This window comes from Mus musculus, chromosome 1, assembly GCF_000001635.26.
Source record: "Mus musculus strain C57BL/6J chromosome 1, GRCm38.p6 C57BL/6J".
NCBI lineage: Eukaryota > Metazoa > Chordata > Mammalia > Rodentia > Muridae > Mus > Mus musculus.
Window position 1 is genome coordinate 160697060 of NC_000067.6, and position 17063 is coordinate 160714122.

Here is a 17063-nt window from a genome sequence, read left to right on the forward strand (position 1 = left end):
AAATACCAGGGTATGGTGGTATACACTTATAATTCCAGTACTTGGAAGGCAGGGGCAGGGGATCACTGCAAGTTGGAGACTCCGTGTCAAACAAAGCCAGGCAGTGGTGGCACATGCCTTGAATCCCAGCACTCAGGAGGCAGAGGCAGAAAGATCTGTACGGATCTAAGCCAGATGGGATCTCAGATATGACAGAAGAAGTGGATACAAGCTCCCACCCCTAACCCGGGAGCTAGCTCCAACTGACAACTGCTCACATAGATAGATAGATAGATAGATAGATAGATAGATAGATAGATAGATAGATAGATAGATAGATAGATAGATAGTCTTCTCCAATGGTGTTTAAAACTATATAGTTTGGGCATACAAACTATAGTTAAAGGGCTGGCCCCATGCCTAGGAATAGTTGGTCAACACAAAATTAACTCAGTGGTATTTTTGCTCAAAGTCCTTTGTCTGAACACTTTTCTCCTTGCTGGTCTTTTGTTTTCATACTGTGGTTTCCAATTTTGTACTTTTATGAGTTTTCTTTATAGGCATGTGCTTCTCATTCCTCTCCCTACCGCCCGCCCCCTGCTCTTATTTTGTCCTATTCTGTTTTTATTTTCAATTTGCCTGTTTCTTTCTTAAAAAGAAAAGAAAAGAGACAAAAAAGAAAAAGGCAGCTTGGAGTTGGATGGGTAAGGAGGTAAGGACAACCTGGAAGGAGACGACGGAGGGAAATTGTGATCAGAATAAGAGTGAGAACAAGATGAAAAAGAAAATCCATTTCCAATTTTCAAAATTATATCTTATCTTCTAAGGTGACTAATTTAAGAATGCCACAGGAACATAAATTTTTTGACTTAATATGAAAGTAAACTTAAATACTCTAACTGATGATCAAAATGAGAAAAATCAACTAATGTGGGTTACTAAATATGGCAAATAGAGATCACTATCAGATACAATTACATTTTTAAGCATAAAATTTTTCTATTTATTTTGGGGAGGTGATGTTGGGTTTTGTTGTTCTTTATTTTATTTTGTTAGAAGGTTAGTGTTTCAAGTAATTGTAGATAAAATAAGAAATCTTTGTCTTTTACTGATTATTATTTCTTTTTTTTTATACTTTTTATTAGGTATTTTCCTCATTTACACTTCCAATGCTATCCCAAAAGTTCCCCATACCCTCCCATCCACTCCCCTACCAACCCACTCCTACTTTTTGTCCCTGACATTCCCCTGTACTGGGGCATATAAAGTTTACAAGTCCAATGGGCCTCTCTTTCCAGTGATGGCCGCCTAGGCCATCTTTTGATACATATGCAGCTAGAGTCAAGAGCTCCGGGGTACTGGTTAGTTCATAATGGTGTTCTACCTATAGGGTTGCAGATCCCTTTAGCTCCTTGGGTACTTTCTCTAGCTCCTCCATTGGGGCCCCTGTGATCCATCCAATAGCTGACTGTGAGCATCCACTTCTGTGTTTGCTAGGCCCCGGTATAGTCTCACAAGAGACAGCTATATCTGGGTTCTTTCAGCAAAATCTTGCTAGTGTATGCAATGGTGTCAGCGTTTGGAAGCTGATTATGGGATGGATCCCTGGATATGGCAGGCTCTAGATGGTCCATCCTTTCGACACAGCTCCAAATTTTGTCTCTGTAACTCCTTCCATGGGTGTTTTGTTCCCAATTCTAAGAAGGGGCAAAGTGTCCACACTTTGGTCTTCGTTCTTCTTGAGTTTCATGCGTTTAGCAAATTGTATCTTATATCTTGGGTATCCTAAGTTTCTGAGCTAATATCCACTTATCAATGAGTACATATTGTGTGAGTTCCTTTGTGATTGGGTTACCTCACTCAGGATGATGCCCTCCAGGTCCATCCATTTGGCTAGGAATTTCATAAATTCATTCTTTTTAATAGCTGAGTAGTACTCCATTGTGTAGATGTACCACATTTTCTGTATCCATTCCTCTGTTGAGGGGCATCTGGGTTCTTTCCAGCTTCTGGCTATTATAAATAAGGCTGCTATGAACATAGTGGAGCATGTGTCCTTCTTACCGGTTGGAACATCTTCTGGATATATGCCCAGGAGAGGTATTGCGGGATCCTCCGGTAGTACTATATCCAGTTTTCTGAGGAACTGCCAGACTGATTTCCAGAGTGGTTGTACAAGCTTGCAATCCCACCAACAATGGAGGAGTGTTCCTCTTTCTCCACATCCTCGCCAGCATTTGCTGTCACCTGAATTTTTGATCTTAGCTATTCTGACTGGTGTGAGATGGAATCTCAGGGTTGTTTTGATTTGCATTTCCCTGATTATTAAGGATGTTGAACATTTTTTCAGGTGCTTCTCTGCCATTCGGTATTCCTCAGGTGAGAATTCTTTGTTCAGCTCTGAGCCCCATTTTTTAATGAGGTTATTTGATTTTCTGGAGTCCACCTTCTTGAGTTCTTTATATATATTGGATATTAGTCCCCTATCTGATTTAGGATAGGTAAAGATCCTTTCCCAATCTGTTGGTGGCCTTTTTTTCTTATTGATGGTGTCTTTTGCCTTGCAGAAGCTTTGCAATTTTATTAGGTCCCATTTGTAGATTCTCGATCTTACAGCACAAGCCATGGCTGTTCTATTCAGGAATTTTTCCCCTGTACCCATATCTTCGAGGCTTTTCCCTACTTTCTCCTCAATAAGTTTCAGTGTCTCTGGTTTTATGTGGAGTTCCTTAATCCACTTAGATTTGACCTTAGTACAAGGAGATAGGAATGGATCAATTCGCATTCTTCTACATGATAACTGCCAGTTGTGCCAGCACCATTTGTTGAAGATGCTATCTTTTTTCCACTGGATGGTTTTTACTCCCTTGTCAAAGATCAAGTGACCATAGGTGTGTGGGTTCATTTCTGGGTCTTTAATTCTATTCCATTGGTCTACTTGTCTGTCGCTATACCAGTACCATGCAGTTTTGATCACAATTGCTCTGTAGTACAGCTTTTGGTCAGGCATGGTGATTCCACCAGAGGTTCTTTTATCCTTGAGAAGAGTTTTTGCTATCCTAGGTTTTTTTGTTATTCCAGATGAATTTGCAGATTGCCCTTTCTAATTCGTTGAAGAATTGAATTGGAATTTTGATGGGGATTGCATTGAATCTGTAGATTGCTTTTGGTAAGATAGCCATTTTTACTATATTGATCCTGCCAATCCATGAGCATGGGAGATCTTTCCATATGGCAACAGTCTACAGGCACATGAGTTCAGGCTTATTAAGATACATAACAACTTGTGTATTATCAAAATGTGCAGTTTTCACACATTCCATTGGTTGGCTTCACATACCACTTGATTTTTTTTTGAGGAATTTCATTGCCTTTAGTTGTGATATAAGGGGTTCTATTTGCATATAAAGAAAAACAAAGGCAGATGGCCTAGGGCTATACCACAGCTGTACGCAGAGTGCTTGGCTGGTGTGACCAAGGTCCTAGGTTTGACCCCTAACAATGCATAGGCTGTAGTGGCATGCATCTATAATCCCAGCACTGGGGAGGTAGAGACAAGCTGAAGATCCTCTTTAGCTACATTTATCAGTGTGAAGCCATCCTGGGATGTATGAGACCCTGTCAAGAGAGAGATAAAGCAGTACTACTATACACAAGAACAAAAGCATCCTACCTGTTTCAACCTCATGAAGAAAGTCTCTGTGAAAGTCTTTCTGCTGAAATACCAAAATCTCTCATTTGCAGGGTATACACGAACTACTGTCTCCAGGAGAAAACGGACTGGCTCCACCACCTCTGTGACCACCATGTCCACTGCAACGGTCATGTACACCCGTTTATCTGCGATAGAAAATTTCTGGGTTTTATTATTCCTTGTTATTGAAGAAAATAAGGTCTAATAAGTTACACATGAATTATATATCTAGACAAGCATATTTCCTTCTAGATATTTATTTTTAAATACTTGCTAACCATTAAGTATGGTTAAGTATGGATAAGTATGTAATCAAGTATTCCAAGACTGTTCCTCGGGCACTGACTACTCTATCACAATCAAGTGTCTAAACTCCTGACAGATGTCTGATTCCATTCTCCAAGTCAAATCCTTAATATAAAACACAAAGACTGGAGAAAATTGGAAAAGGCCTGGGGTTGAATTCCCAGCAATGAAAAAATATAAACAAATAAAACTTGAAGATAAATTTTACTCTAAAATTATCAGGTTTCTTATACAATCACTAGAAAATCAAAGATGCATTCTTTCAATCTTGGAACAGGAATGACAGAAACTGATGGGTCTGTTTGGTGATTGCAAACTAGAGGAGATGCTCAACCCTCTCATATAAAACCTGCACAACAGAGTACTGCTAATATAAACATCTCTGTGTGGTATGAATTGAGAGAAAAAACTCTGAAGAATCAAATACTTTCATTGTTCAGAATGCACATATAGCCTCAAAAAAATTAATTGAGCTGGGGACATGGCAGATAATAGAGAAAGTTATTCCAATGTTCTTCACTAGGAGAGCATATCTTGCTATTAGTAATAATTGATGCTTCCTGTCTTTAGCCAAAAGTCAACTCTGGGCATAAAATAAGGGCCTAAATAAATAAAATTAAAGATGAAATAAGACAGGCGTGGTGGCGCATACCTTTAATCCCAGCACTCAGGAGGCAGAGGCAGGCGGATTTCTGAGTTCGAGGCCAGCCTGGTCTACAAAGTGAGTTCCAGAACAGCCAGGGCTACACAGAGAAACCCTGTCTCAAAAAAAAAAAAAAAAAAAAAAAAAAAAGATGAAATAAGACAATGTCTTATAAATATACAATTTAACAGAATAAAAATAAAGCATTTTCAATAAAACTATAAATCAAGTAACTCTTTAAATTTAGTTTAAGGGCAGATCAAAGATCTAAATCCTAGACTGAATAAATAATAAAAATGTTAGTAATGTACACTTCTTAGTTAAAATGGTAAACAAAGATACACAAATTTCCGAAATCTGTTTGCGTGTATGTCACCCTCCTCCATCACACTCACCCAAAAAAACAACCAACTTTACAGTCATATAGAAAGCACAAGTCAATGCTTCTCACATATCAGATATGAGCAACCAATGTGACTTTCAAAGGATTTGTTTGAACTAATAGTTTTCTCCACAAAAGCATGAAAAAAGACAAAAAGGAACTTCATAAATATTCACAAATATTCTAGATAAGTATATCTTCAATTTAAATAGGCATCAGTACTTTCTAAAAATGTAATAAAACAAGATTGTTCACAATGAAAATTATGAAGTAATAAGAAATATGTTAAGTCACCTTTGGGCGTTTCTTCATTAAGAGCCAGAAATATTGGTGCGTTGGGGTTCCACATGCCCGTGATGACGTAAGCTCTCCCATCATAGCTCTTTCCCATGGACTCCTATAAAAGTTCAAACGGGAATATAGATACTATGCACGAGGAAAATTATCACACTCTAAAATTATACCCTTAGTCATTTTAATTTATTAAAATATGAATCTATATTCAAATGAGGCTTAAGTTTTAATATAAATTTCCCCATGCAAAAGCATTTCTTTGAATATTGTTATATTCCAGCTATCTTCAAACACAGGATCAACATAAAGATATATTCTTCTTGCATGAAAAGAGGTGTACCCATTCAAGCTGAATCACAAAAACAGAGTTGTAAAGTTGTATTAAACATGATCTTGCCAGGCGTGGTGGCGCACGCCTTTAATCTCAGTACTCTGGAGGCAGAGGCAGGCAGATTTCTGAGTTTGAGGCAAGCCTGGTCTACAAAGTGAGTTCCAGGACAGCTAGGGCTATACAGAGAAACCCTGTCTTGAAAAAACAAAAAAACAAAAACAAACAAACAAACAAACAAATAAATAAAAATAAACATGATCTTTTGTTTGTTGCCAAAATATCTATATATAAAAGACCACAATGTAAAATTACCTGCACTAAGTTCAATTCCTAGCACCAGAAAAGAAACACACACACACACACACAATTACATACAGAAATAATAAATTAATAGCAAATCACAGAAGGAAAAAGTGGTAATCTTCTCTCAATCTTCTAATATTTAATGGTCTTAAATGTTACTATGCTTTATGGCAATAATATCTTCAAACACACTCCTTTTAGTACCTATAAGTCACTAATAAATCACTGAGGAGACTTTATAATCCACAACTGTATCTCTATCTCTCTCCTCTTTCATCTTCCATCCCACTCACTTCCTTCCCCCGACCCTGCTCTTTCCTTCCTTTCACCCTCTCTCCTTCCTCCTGCCCTCCCTTCAATTTAGTTTTTATCTTTTTCTCCCTAACTTTTCTCCCTCCATTTTAATGTTTTTACTTAGCCAGCTACTGACTCTTACTAAAACTAGCAAGTCCTGCAGTGAAAGCTAAACCATACACAACTTGCGCATATGTATTTCAGAGAAAGCGAGACAAATGGCACCTTGTGGAAGAACACCAAGAAGTGTGGGGACATGTGCAAATGCAAAAGAATGCTAACAATAAGACTTTCTGGTTTCTGATGTCCTCGTATTATAAACAGTGAAAAAAGAACGAGACCAAAACAAAGAAAACTTCCTTTTCATTATTAAAATTTTCCATTCCCAATAGACATTTCTCCGAATTCCTGTAAAATATTTTTCTAGTATATTACTATCAATTTGATAGTCAAATTGTATGACATAGGCTAAGAATCCTGCATTCCAGAGATGAGGTGACTGAAAGGAAACCTACTAAGCAATTCCACCCTAAAGACAGTCATAAACTCATCCTTCCTCCTTGATACATAACACATGCACACATGCACATGCGCACGCACATGCGAATGCACATACTCACACACATGCACCCACTCACATACACACACATGCACCCACTCATACACACACATGCACACATACATACACATGCACACACTCATGCACACACACATGCACACTCATGCACACACACATATGCACACACACATGAACACACATGCACACACACATGCACACATACGCATGCACATGCATGCACACACTTGAACCCACTCATACACACACACATTTACACACACACATACATGCACACACATATACATGCACATATGCGCGTGCACATGCACACACATATGCACCCCTCTAGCTCTCTACTACCCTACTAACTAGTCCCCATTCAGAACAGGAATAACTTCTTACTCCAAATTTCTATATGCCAGAGACCCCTGTGGTGGAATTAGGGAAAGGTTGGAAGAAGCTAAGGAAGAAGGCGGCCCCATGAAAATACCAGCAGTCTCAACTGACCTGGACCCCTGAGATCTCTCAGACACTGAGCCACCAACCAGGCAGCATGCACCAGCTGATATGAGGCCCCGACACATATACAGCAGAGGATTGTCTGGTCTGGCTTCAGTGAGAGAAGATGCACCTAACCCTGGAGAGACTTGAGGCCCCAGAGAATGGGGAGAGCTGGTGGGGTTGGGGGGGTGGTAGAGTGAGGACATTCTTTGGAGACAGGTGAGGAGGAGGTATGGGATGAGGAGTGGTCAGGGGGCAGATCAGGAGGGAGATATAGTCTGAACTGTAAAAAAGGATTAAAGAATGAAAATAAATAATTTTTTTAAAAGTCTCAATGAACCTAACTAGAAAATATGCATAGGGAAAATATGCATTACCCAAGAGATAAATACCAGTATCGTACCATTGGGAATACCTTGAGGGTGAGTCATTGTTATGGTTTGTCGGTTCCATAGCTGGGTAGGACTATGTATTACTTTTCTCTCTGGCATCTTGCATAATTGGACTTAAGGCCCATGTAATGCAAGAGAACTCATGTTTGGTACCATAGACCTAAGCTTCCACCCATAGGTGGTGAGGTCATAGATAGTAAGGAAAAATTACTACTATCATTTTTCTACATCAATATACCTTCTAACTGCTTTCTAAATATTCATTGTGTAACATACCTACAGATCAATGTAACTCTCAATCCTGATCTAAAAAGCTTTTGGCAGCAGATGGAGACTACTACAAAGACCCACAACTGGTCAATATGCAGAGAACAAATGACCATGGGGTGCCCAGTCCTAAACAGAATATCTACAGCACAACCCTACACCTAAGGCTCAGAGAACACTAGGGGAAATAGAGAAAAGAGTCTCAGAGCCAGAGGACCACTAGGCATGACAAATACGCTACAGCCATGAAAACACAACACTGTCATTGCCTAAGAAAGACTTGCATAATGAGCACAGCCCTGGACATGCCATTGGAGATGGACAAAGTTTCACAAGGCCCTACCCGTACTAAGAACAATGGGCAGTCAATGGTTGTTATGAGAGATAAAAATCACTATTTTCCAGGGATGAACTTCCCGATACATTATCCAATTTCAAGTGATTATCCCTAAACATATGTATATGCCAGCAACACAAATGTAACACTAAACATTAAGGGGCTGTGAATGTGTACATGCATATGTATGAACATGGCAACAGCAATTACAGAAGAGATCATGAATCCAGGAAAGAGTGGGAAGAAGAGGGGTAGAATCGATGTAAATATAGTGCTTTCAAATCTGAAATTTTAAAAATAATTTGTATCATGACAAATTGCTCAGTATAAATAAAACAACATTTCACAAACTGGTAATGTAACATGCATGCCTTTTCAAAGACTTTTAAAATAAATGAAGTGGCAGAAAACTTGTTTTCAATTTCACATGACATTTGGGTATGTCATAAGAGCAAAACTATGAACATCTTACTCTAAGAGCATAACTAAAATATTTAAGAAAAGTTGCGAAGAGTGTAGCTTTTGCTTATTACAAAGAATATCCTGTCAATAACCAGAATTACATCCTTGGTTTCAATATAAAGTGTTGAGTTCCTTTTTATTACACAAAATCTAGCCAAGGGTCAGTGACCATATATTAAGATATCAAGAAGATTAACAACACCAGATAATAGTAAATCTCAACTATTGATACTAAAAATGCAAAGCCAAGCACTGCCCAACTATTTGTTGTGTAGTAACCCCACTTCTGTTCCCAGGAATATAAATACTGTCTAGGCCTTTGATACTGATGATTCAAAAATGGAGTCAAATCACACAGATGTGACTAAGGAGCCTCAGAGGTTCACACCACCTTATAACTCTATAATCTGACTTCAAGTTTTACGTGGAAATTTCTAGCAATGATTCACCCTTATCCTATAGATTCTGAAAGACCATAATTAGAAGCCAGCATCTTAATCTTTTTTATAATGCCTTAGTACTCTAAAAAAGACTTCTTCATGTTATTCTCATGGCTAAAAAATGTTATGATTTGCTTCTGGAAAGCCAACATTCATTACTGCTGTGCTGTAGAGAAAGGTAAAAGAGAGATGGATCAACAACTTATCTGTACTAACACATTCAATGTAACTGGCTGTCCTCATGTGACCTATTCAGGCAGTATTTCCTCTCTGTGTCCATGGCACACTATACACTAGAGAAAGCACTTAACCATTGCTGAAATTACACACTCAAAAGGTCTGACTTCACCACAAGAATAAGTGCACACAGCTACAAAGAACTATATTTTACAAAGTCATTGTTTTTAATAGCTGAGTATTAAGTATTCCATTATATAAATGTATCACACTTTCTATATCCATTCCTCTGTTGAAGGACATCTGGCTTGTTTCCAGCTTCTGGCTATTATAAACAAGGCTGCTATGAACATAGTGGAGCATGTGTCCTTGTTATATGTTGGAGCATCTTTTGGGTATATGCCCAGTACTACCTGGGTCCTCAGGTAGTACTATGTCCACTCTTCTGAGGAACCACCAGACTGATTTCCAGAATGATTGTGCCAGCTTGCAATCCCACCAGAAATGGAGGAGTGTTCCTCTTCCTCCACATCCTTACCAGCATATGCTGTCACCTGAGTGTTTAATCTTAGCCATTATGGTTGGTGTCAGGTGGAATCTCAGGGTTGTTTTGATTTGCATTTCCCTAATGACTAAGGACTTTGAACATTTTTTAGGTGCTTCTCAGCCATTTGGTATTCCTCAGTTGAGAAGTCTTTGTTTAGCTCTGTACCCCATTTTTTTAATATTTTTATTAGGTATTTTCCTCATTTACATGTCCAATGCTATCCCAAAAGTCCCCCATACCCCCCCCAATCCCCTACCCACCCACTCCCACTTTTTGGCCCTGGCATTCCCCTGTACTGGGGCATATAAAGTTTGCAATGTACCCCATTTTTTAATAAGGATATTTGATTCTCTGGAGTCTAACTTCTTGAGTTCTTTGTATATATTGGATATTAGCCCTCTATTGGATGTAGGATTGGTAACGATCTTTTCCCAATCTGTTGGTTGTCGTTTTGTCCTATTGACAGTCTCCTTTGTCTTACAGAAGCTTTGCAATTTTATGAGGTCCCATTTGTCGATTCTTGATCTTACAGCATGAACTATTGGTGTTCTGTTCAGGTAATTTCCACCTGTGCCCACATCTTCGAGGCTCTTCCCCACTTTCTCTACTATAAGTTTCAGTGTATCTGTTCTTATGTGGAGGTCCTTGATCCACTTGGACTTGAGTTTTGTACCGGGAAATAAGAATGGATCAATTTGCATTCTTCTAAATACTGACCCCCAGTTGAACAAGCATCATTTGTTGAAAATGCTGTCTTTTTTTCCACTGGATGGTTTTAGCTCTTTTGTCAAAGATCAAGTGACAATAGGTGTGTAGGTTCGTTTCTGGGTCTATACCAACACCATACAGGTTTTTATCAATATTGCTCTATAATACAGCCTGTGGTCAGGGATGATGATTCCCCCAGAAGTTCTTTTATTGTTGAGAACAGTTTTCCCTAACCTGGGTTTTTTGTTATTCCAAATGAATTTGAGAGTTGTTCTTTCTAACTCTATGAAGAACTGAGTTGGAATTTTGATGGAGATTGCATTGAATCTATAGATTGCTTTGGGCAAGATGGCCATTTTACTATATTAATCCTGCCAATCCATGAGCATGGAAGATCTTTCCATCTTCTGAGATCTTCAATTTCTTTCTTCACAGACTTGAATTTCTTGTCATACAGATCTTTCTTTCACTTTCTTGGTTAGAGTCACACCAAGGTATTTTATATTATTTGTGACTACTGTAAAGGGTGTCATTTCCCTAATTTCTTTCTCAGCCTGAGTAGAGGAAGGCTACTGATTTGTTTGAGTTAATTTTATATCCAGACACTTTGCTGAAGTGGTTTATCAGTTTTAGGAGTCCTTAGCCAAATAGATGGAACTAGAAAATATCATCCTGGGTGAGGTAACCTAATCACAAAAGAACACACATGGTATGCACTCACTAATAAGTGGATTAATATTAGCCCAAAAGCTCAGAATACCCAAAATACAATTCACAGACCATATGAAGCTCAAGAAGAAGGAAGACTAGAGTGTGAATGCTTTGGTCCTTCTTAGAAGGGAGAACAAAATACTCACGGGGACAAATATGGAAACAAAGTATGAAGCAGAGAAACTAAAGGAAAGGCCATCCAGAGACTACCCCACCTGGGGTTCCATCCCACAGATAGTCACCAAATGCAGGCACTATTGTGGATGCTAAGAAGTGCTGCTGACAGGAGTCTGATATCTCAGGAGTGTTGTCTCCTGAGAGGCTCTGCCAGAGCCTGACAAATACAGAGTTGGATGCTTGCATCCAACCATTGGACTGAGCACGGAGTCCCCAATGCAGGAGTTAGAGAAAAGATTGAAGGAGGTGAAGGGGTTTGCAACTCCATAGGAAGAACAACAATATCAGCCAAACAGATCCTCCAGAGTTCCCAAGAACTAAACCACCAACCAAAGAGTACACATGGAGAGACCCATGACTCCAGCCACATATGTAGCAGAGGATGGCCTTGTTGGGCATCAATGTGAGGAGAGGCCCTTGGTCCTGTGAAGGCTCGATGTCCCAGTGTAGGGGAATGCCAGGGTAGGGATGTGGGAATGGGTGAGTGAGTGGGGGAGAACCCTCATAGAAGCAGGGGGGTTGGGGGAATAGGAGGTTTCGGGAGGGAGGACCAGGAAAAGGGATAACATTTGAAATGTAAATAAAGAAAATGTCCAAAAAAAGAAAAAACAACTATATTTCACACAAATCTAAAACCCCAATATATCACATAGTGTTTGGCATACAACTAGGTTCTCAAATGTTTGAATAATGTGTTCTAATATTGCTAGAAAATTAGTGCTGACATAGTTACCATGAAATAATTAAAAGAAAAACTTCCCACAGTGATATTTAAATTATATTTATGAAACACTGTTGAAGGGAAATATATAAAATATAAAAAATTAAAGTCACAAAGTAAGGAATTTTATGCTTCCTCTAACATTTCTGCAACATTCTAAATCACCAAGTGAATGTTCATTAACAGCAGCACCAGAAGGCACTTCTCTTTAAGAGCTGAAATGCCTTTCTACCTTCACAACAAACATTAACCTGAGTATGTATCATTAATCTTTTTTGTTGCTTTGTTGCTTTGTTTCTTTGTTTTTGTTGTTTTTCAAAACAGAGTGTCTCTGTGTATCCCTTGTTGTCCTGGAATTATTTCTGTAGACCAGTCCAGCCTTGAATTCACTGAGACCTGCCTTTACCTCCCAAGTGCTAGGATAAAAGGCTTGTGCCATCCCTGCCTGTCTCATTAATCCTTTAACAGCATTCTTCAAAGGAATCTAGTCACTATCCATTGCTAAGTACAAATTCAAGGAAATGCTTCAAAGAAAACAAGCATCACAGAGCTGCAGATTAATTAAATGAAAGTTACGTGCACTTTGAAAACATTTGCCTGTAAGGTAAGGCTCAAAGGAGAGACTTGTTCCTGAGAAACCAACTAGCTGGAGAAGACAGACCCTGTCCCTGTAGCTTTCACCCTACACACAATTGTTTGTGTACAAACTTTCTTTCTTTCATAGATAATTTTAAGTTTGAGTTTCCAAATTTAATTACTGCCATCACAAAATTAAAATAAACAACTCTGACAACATGACAAAATTTTAAAATATAAAATAACTGTCTTCTGTACTTGATTAGGACACTTAGGTTGTCATTACCATATCCAGTAAATGCATGTCACTGTTCTTCACGTTTCGACCTGGGCTTAATAACATTCCAAAACATCTGAAAATATTGGGGGAAAAGAAAAGAAAAAAAATAAGGTATCAAGAAGAACACAGGAGTCCAGTGAACAACAAGCCCCAACATAACTGTATAATCTGAGGTATAATCTTTTCGAGAACTTAATAAATAAAAACCCAAGATACATAACAAAATTATATACAAATTATAACAATACGGTGTCAAAATTCTCAGGTGTTTATTTTACAAATAAATAACCAAGATCAGAAATTTTCCTAAAACTTTTATTAAACTATTAATATAGTAGAAAGATATAAATTAGTTCCTAGAAAAATAAGATTTTCATTTGCCTTATAGTTATTCCAAAACTACAGGCCATAATTAACTAACCCATACTTAATTCCTAGTAGCATATTAATTAATGAATAAATTAAGTTTGTAAAAAATTATTTTTAATATAAGAAAAAGACATAGTGCTCTCTCTGTATGGAGCTAGATTAACAAAACAAAACTTTTAGTACCCTGGTCCTCTTGAGTCATGTCCACCAGATAGCATATATACTCAGCTGAGATAAGAACCAGTTACACAAGCTTCATCACTAACTGTCCTATCACACTGTTAACAACAGTACCCAATACATGATTAAGATTATTACCTATTGCCCATGCTTCCTGGTGCTAACATAGCTTCAGGAATCTTACCAACACTACTTTATTTGGAAAAGGTTTTCATAAGCTCTAAACTTCTGCTTTTTCAAAATTTCTAGGCTAAAATTAGCTCTATTTTATGGGTAGATCAGTCATGTTCAGATCAGTTAAACAATACACCCAAATTTATATTACTACTAAATAGATCTTACAGCTCAATATGCACTGTGACCTGTCCAGAGCGTCATTCTGCCGAAGAACAGTCATGCTTAACAGAGCTTTTAACCATAGCAACCCTAAAGTATAAAAAGTATGCCATGCAGAATTTTATATAGGGAGTAAAGAATACAACTAAATCAAACATAAGTTTTTAAAATCAAAAAATAAAATGTCATGTGCTGCATAGGAGCCCAGGGGTAGGGAGGATGCCTGGCACCTGGCATCTTAAGTTTGAGCCGTAACAACACTGTAAAACTAAAGCGTTGATTTTATACTGGAACTACCAGTCTATGCTTAGTTCTCCTTCGTTACACAAAGGCTTGCTTTCCTAGCAGCACACTTCTACACAGGTATGACCCCACTAAGTAGAGTCTATACTTCCTGCAAGCACTGGGAGTACCATGCTCAAGGCTCCCCTTTGGTGTCTGGCAAAGCCACACCTATACCAACTATAAAGCCTGTAAACTCAGATAATAATTCTCCAAACACATTCCTGAGCCACTGAAAACACAATCTGTTCTAATATTCAAAATTTTAAATTACATTATCTCCTTTAAATGTATATGATTTTTGTATCAGTTCTTTTACTGTGGCCTTACCTCTTGTTAACGATAATAATATAATTGATGTTTGTGTGTACATTTTGTATCATAAGTTCTCCTGCCTGCTCTGTTCTCTCCAGTATCTCTTTGGGTTAAGAACATGCTCGTGCCATCCAGAGACTGCCCCACCCGGGGATCCATCCCATATACAACCACCAAACCCAGACACTATTGCATATGCCAGAAAGATTTTGCTGACAGGACCCTGATATAGCTGTCTCTTGTGAGGCTATGCCAGTGCCTGGCAAATACAGAAGTGGATGCTCACAGTCATCTATTGGATGGAACACAGGGTCCCCAATGAAGGATCTAGAGAAAGTACCCAAGGAGCTAAAGGGGTCTGCAACCCTATAGGAGGAACAACAATATGAACTAACCAGTACCCCCCAGAGTTGAGTCTCTAGTTGCATATGTAGCAGAGGATGGCCTAGTCAGCCATCAATGGGAGGAGAGGCCCTTGGTCTTGCGAAGGTTATATGCCCCAGTACAGGGGAATGCCAGGGCCAGGAAGTGGGAGTGAGTGGATTGGACAGCAGGGTGGGAGAGGGTATAGGGGGCTTTGGGGATAGCATTTGAAATGTAAATGAAGAAAATGTCTAATTAAAAAAAAAAAAAAAGAACATGCTCCTGGATTTTAAACTTTTAAAGTTACTATACGAAAGTACTAGAAATGTTTAAATCTATTTCTCAAAGCTCCTGCCTAAATCAATGCCACAGTTTTTAGTATAACCTCTCTCCTTTGGTTGTTTTGGAAAATATAAAGTACCATACCATTAATTCTCAGTCACTTGGACATAAATGGTAAAACTACAATTACATTATCTTGGGATAATAATCCTATACTACACTTTGCAGCAAAAAGACCTTGAAAGTTCAGATTCCCTTAAATAGTAAGACCCATCACCTTAGTTCAGTGATCTCTGATGCATTCCTCTTTCCCTGGCTTATAAATAAAAATACTGCCACCAGTCAGCAGTGTGACATTTGAGAAGCACCTAACTATTACCCTTGGACCTCTGATTTTTCATCTAGAAAATGAGATAGGTAAAACAGAAACTTTAATTCCTCCAGCAATAAAACTACACATTTTTTATCAAGCCCTATTAGTAATTTCCAAAATTATACTTCATAAAAACACATAAGACTTTTTATGAACACTATGAAAGTATTATTAGGAATAAATATGTCAGGAAATATGATAGGTATTATTAGTAACATTATACCTAATGTCAATATTATATGGTTCTCTGAGGATTTCAGAGCTTTCAACTTTCGTTAATTAATTCCGTGAGCAAGGCAGGAAAGGAAACTGCTGTCTCACCTGTATTCTCAATGAGTGCACAGGCCACAGGCGAGAGAAGTAGTAAACAAGCAATCACTGTCAGATACGGTAAGTTCTAGGATGACAGTGTATCATGTGCATGTGTATGTTTTGTAGGGGTTATATGCTCATGGTGGTAGATTTCCTTGAGCTGCAGTTCAGGTGGTTGTATGCCACCTGATATGGGTGTTGAGAATAAAACTCAGGGCTTCTGCAAAGAGAAGCAGGCTCTTAAAAGCCAGCCAGCTCTCCAACACTCGCCTGCTTGTTTGATTGTCTGTTTGTTGTTGAGATAGGGTATCATGTATTCCAGGCTGACTCAGACCTGCTATGTACATTGAATCTATAGATTGCTTTTGGTAGGATGCTATTTTTATGATGTTAATTCTACCAAGCCATGAGCATGGGAGAACTCTCCATTTTCTGCCCTACTAAATTAAAATAGTATTATTAGGTTTTTTTCTCTCCCCTCAGAAGGTTCCAAATATTTTTTGTAAATACTTTTTTCCCTCTTCAATGCTTCCATTAAGGTGGTTGAAGAGATATTTCAGCATCTAAGAGCAAATGCCACTCCATCCAGCCAACCGGAGTTCAGTTTTCAGCACCCACTTCAGATGGCTCACAATCACATGTAGCTCCAGCTCCAGGAGGGCTGATGTCCTCCCAAGGGTACAGACACACACATGACAGACATGTGGACATATACATAAGCCCTTTTTAAAAGATTCTATTAAAAATAAGGATAAAATGTTATTAACTAAGCAATGTTTTATTAGTAAAATAAAAACAATTTTACTCTTTCTGTAAGTATATAAATGTATTCCTAATTTATCTGCCCTAAAAGGTCCCACAGATGTCAAAGAGAAAGGCTTTGGAAAGAAAAGCAAGGTGCTCTCGTTCACTGCTGCCTTATTAACAAGCCATGTTTCTTACCAAGGTAAATACTATTCTGTAGTACCATGCCAAAAGAAATAAGAAAAAAACACTTTGTGGCTCTTGCTTTGGTATAAACAAGTCTATATATGAGAAACCTGGAATGAGATAGACACATAGTAAAAACCGACCAGCAGGAAGTTGTTACCTTATCAGTTTCATGACACTTACGGCTATCTAAAATAATTACTTGGGTTCTGCTGGCTTGTCTGTTTTGCTCCCTCAGAA

The 17063-nt window shown here is 38.3% G+C and overlaps 1 protein-coding gene across 5 annotated transcripts in view; it reads right to left on the reverse strand.

Moving 5' to 3' along the window:
- The window catches only part of Rabgap1l (RAB GTPase activating protein 1-like), a 574303-nt gene that overhangs the window by 477886 nt on the left and 79354 nt on the right, over positions 1-17063 (reverse strand). For all 5 annotated transcript variants that reach the window (XM_006496875.1, XM_006496878.4, XM_006496876.2 and 2 more), the window contains 3 exons: positions 13088-13154; positions 5299-5401; positions 3653-3819 (listed from right to left, as the gene is read on the reverse strand). In XM_006496875.1, coding sequence (XP_006496938.1) covers positions 3653-3819; positions 5299-5401; positions 13088-13154 — 337 coding nt within the window. The remainder of the gene's footprint in view (positions 1-3652; positions 3820-5298; positions 5402-13087; positions 13155-17063) is intronic.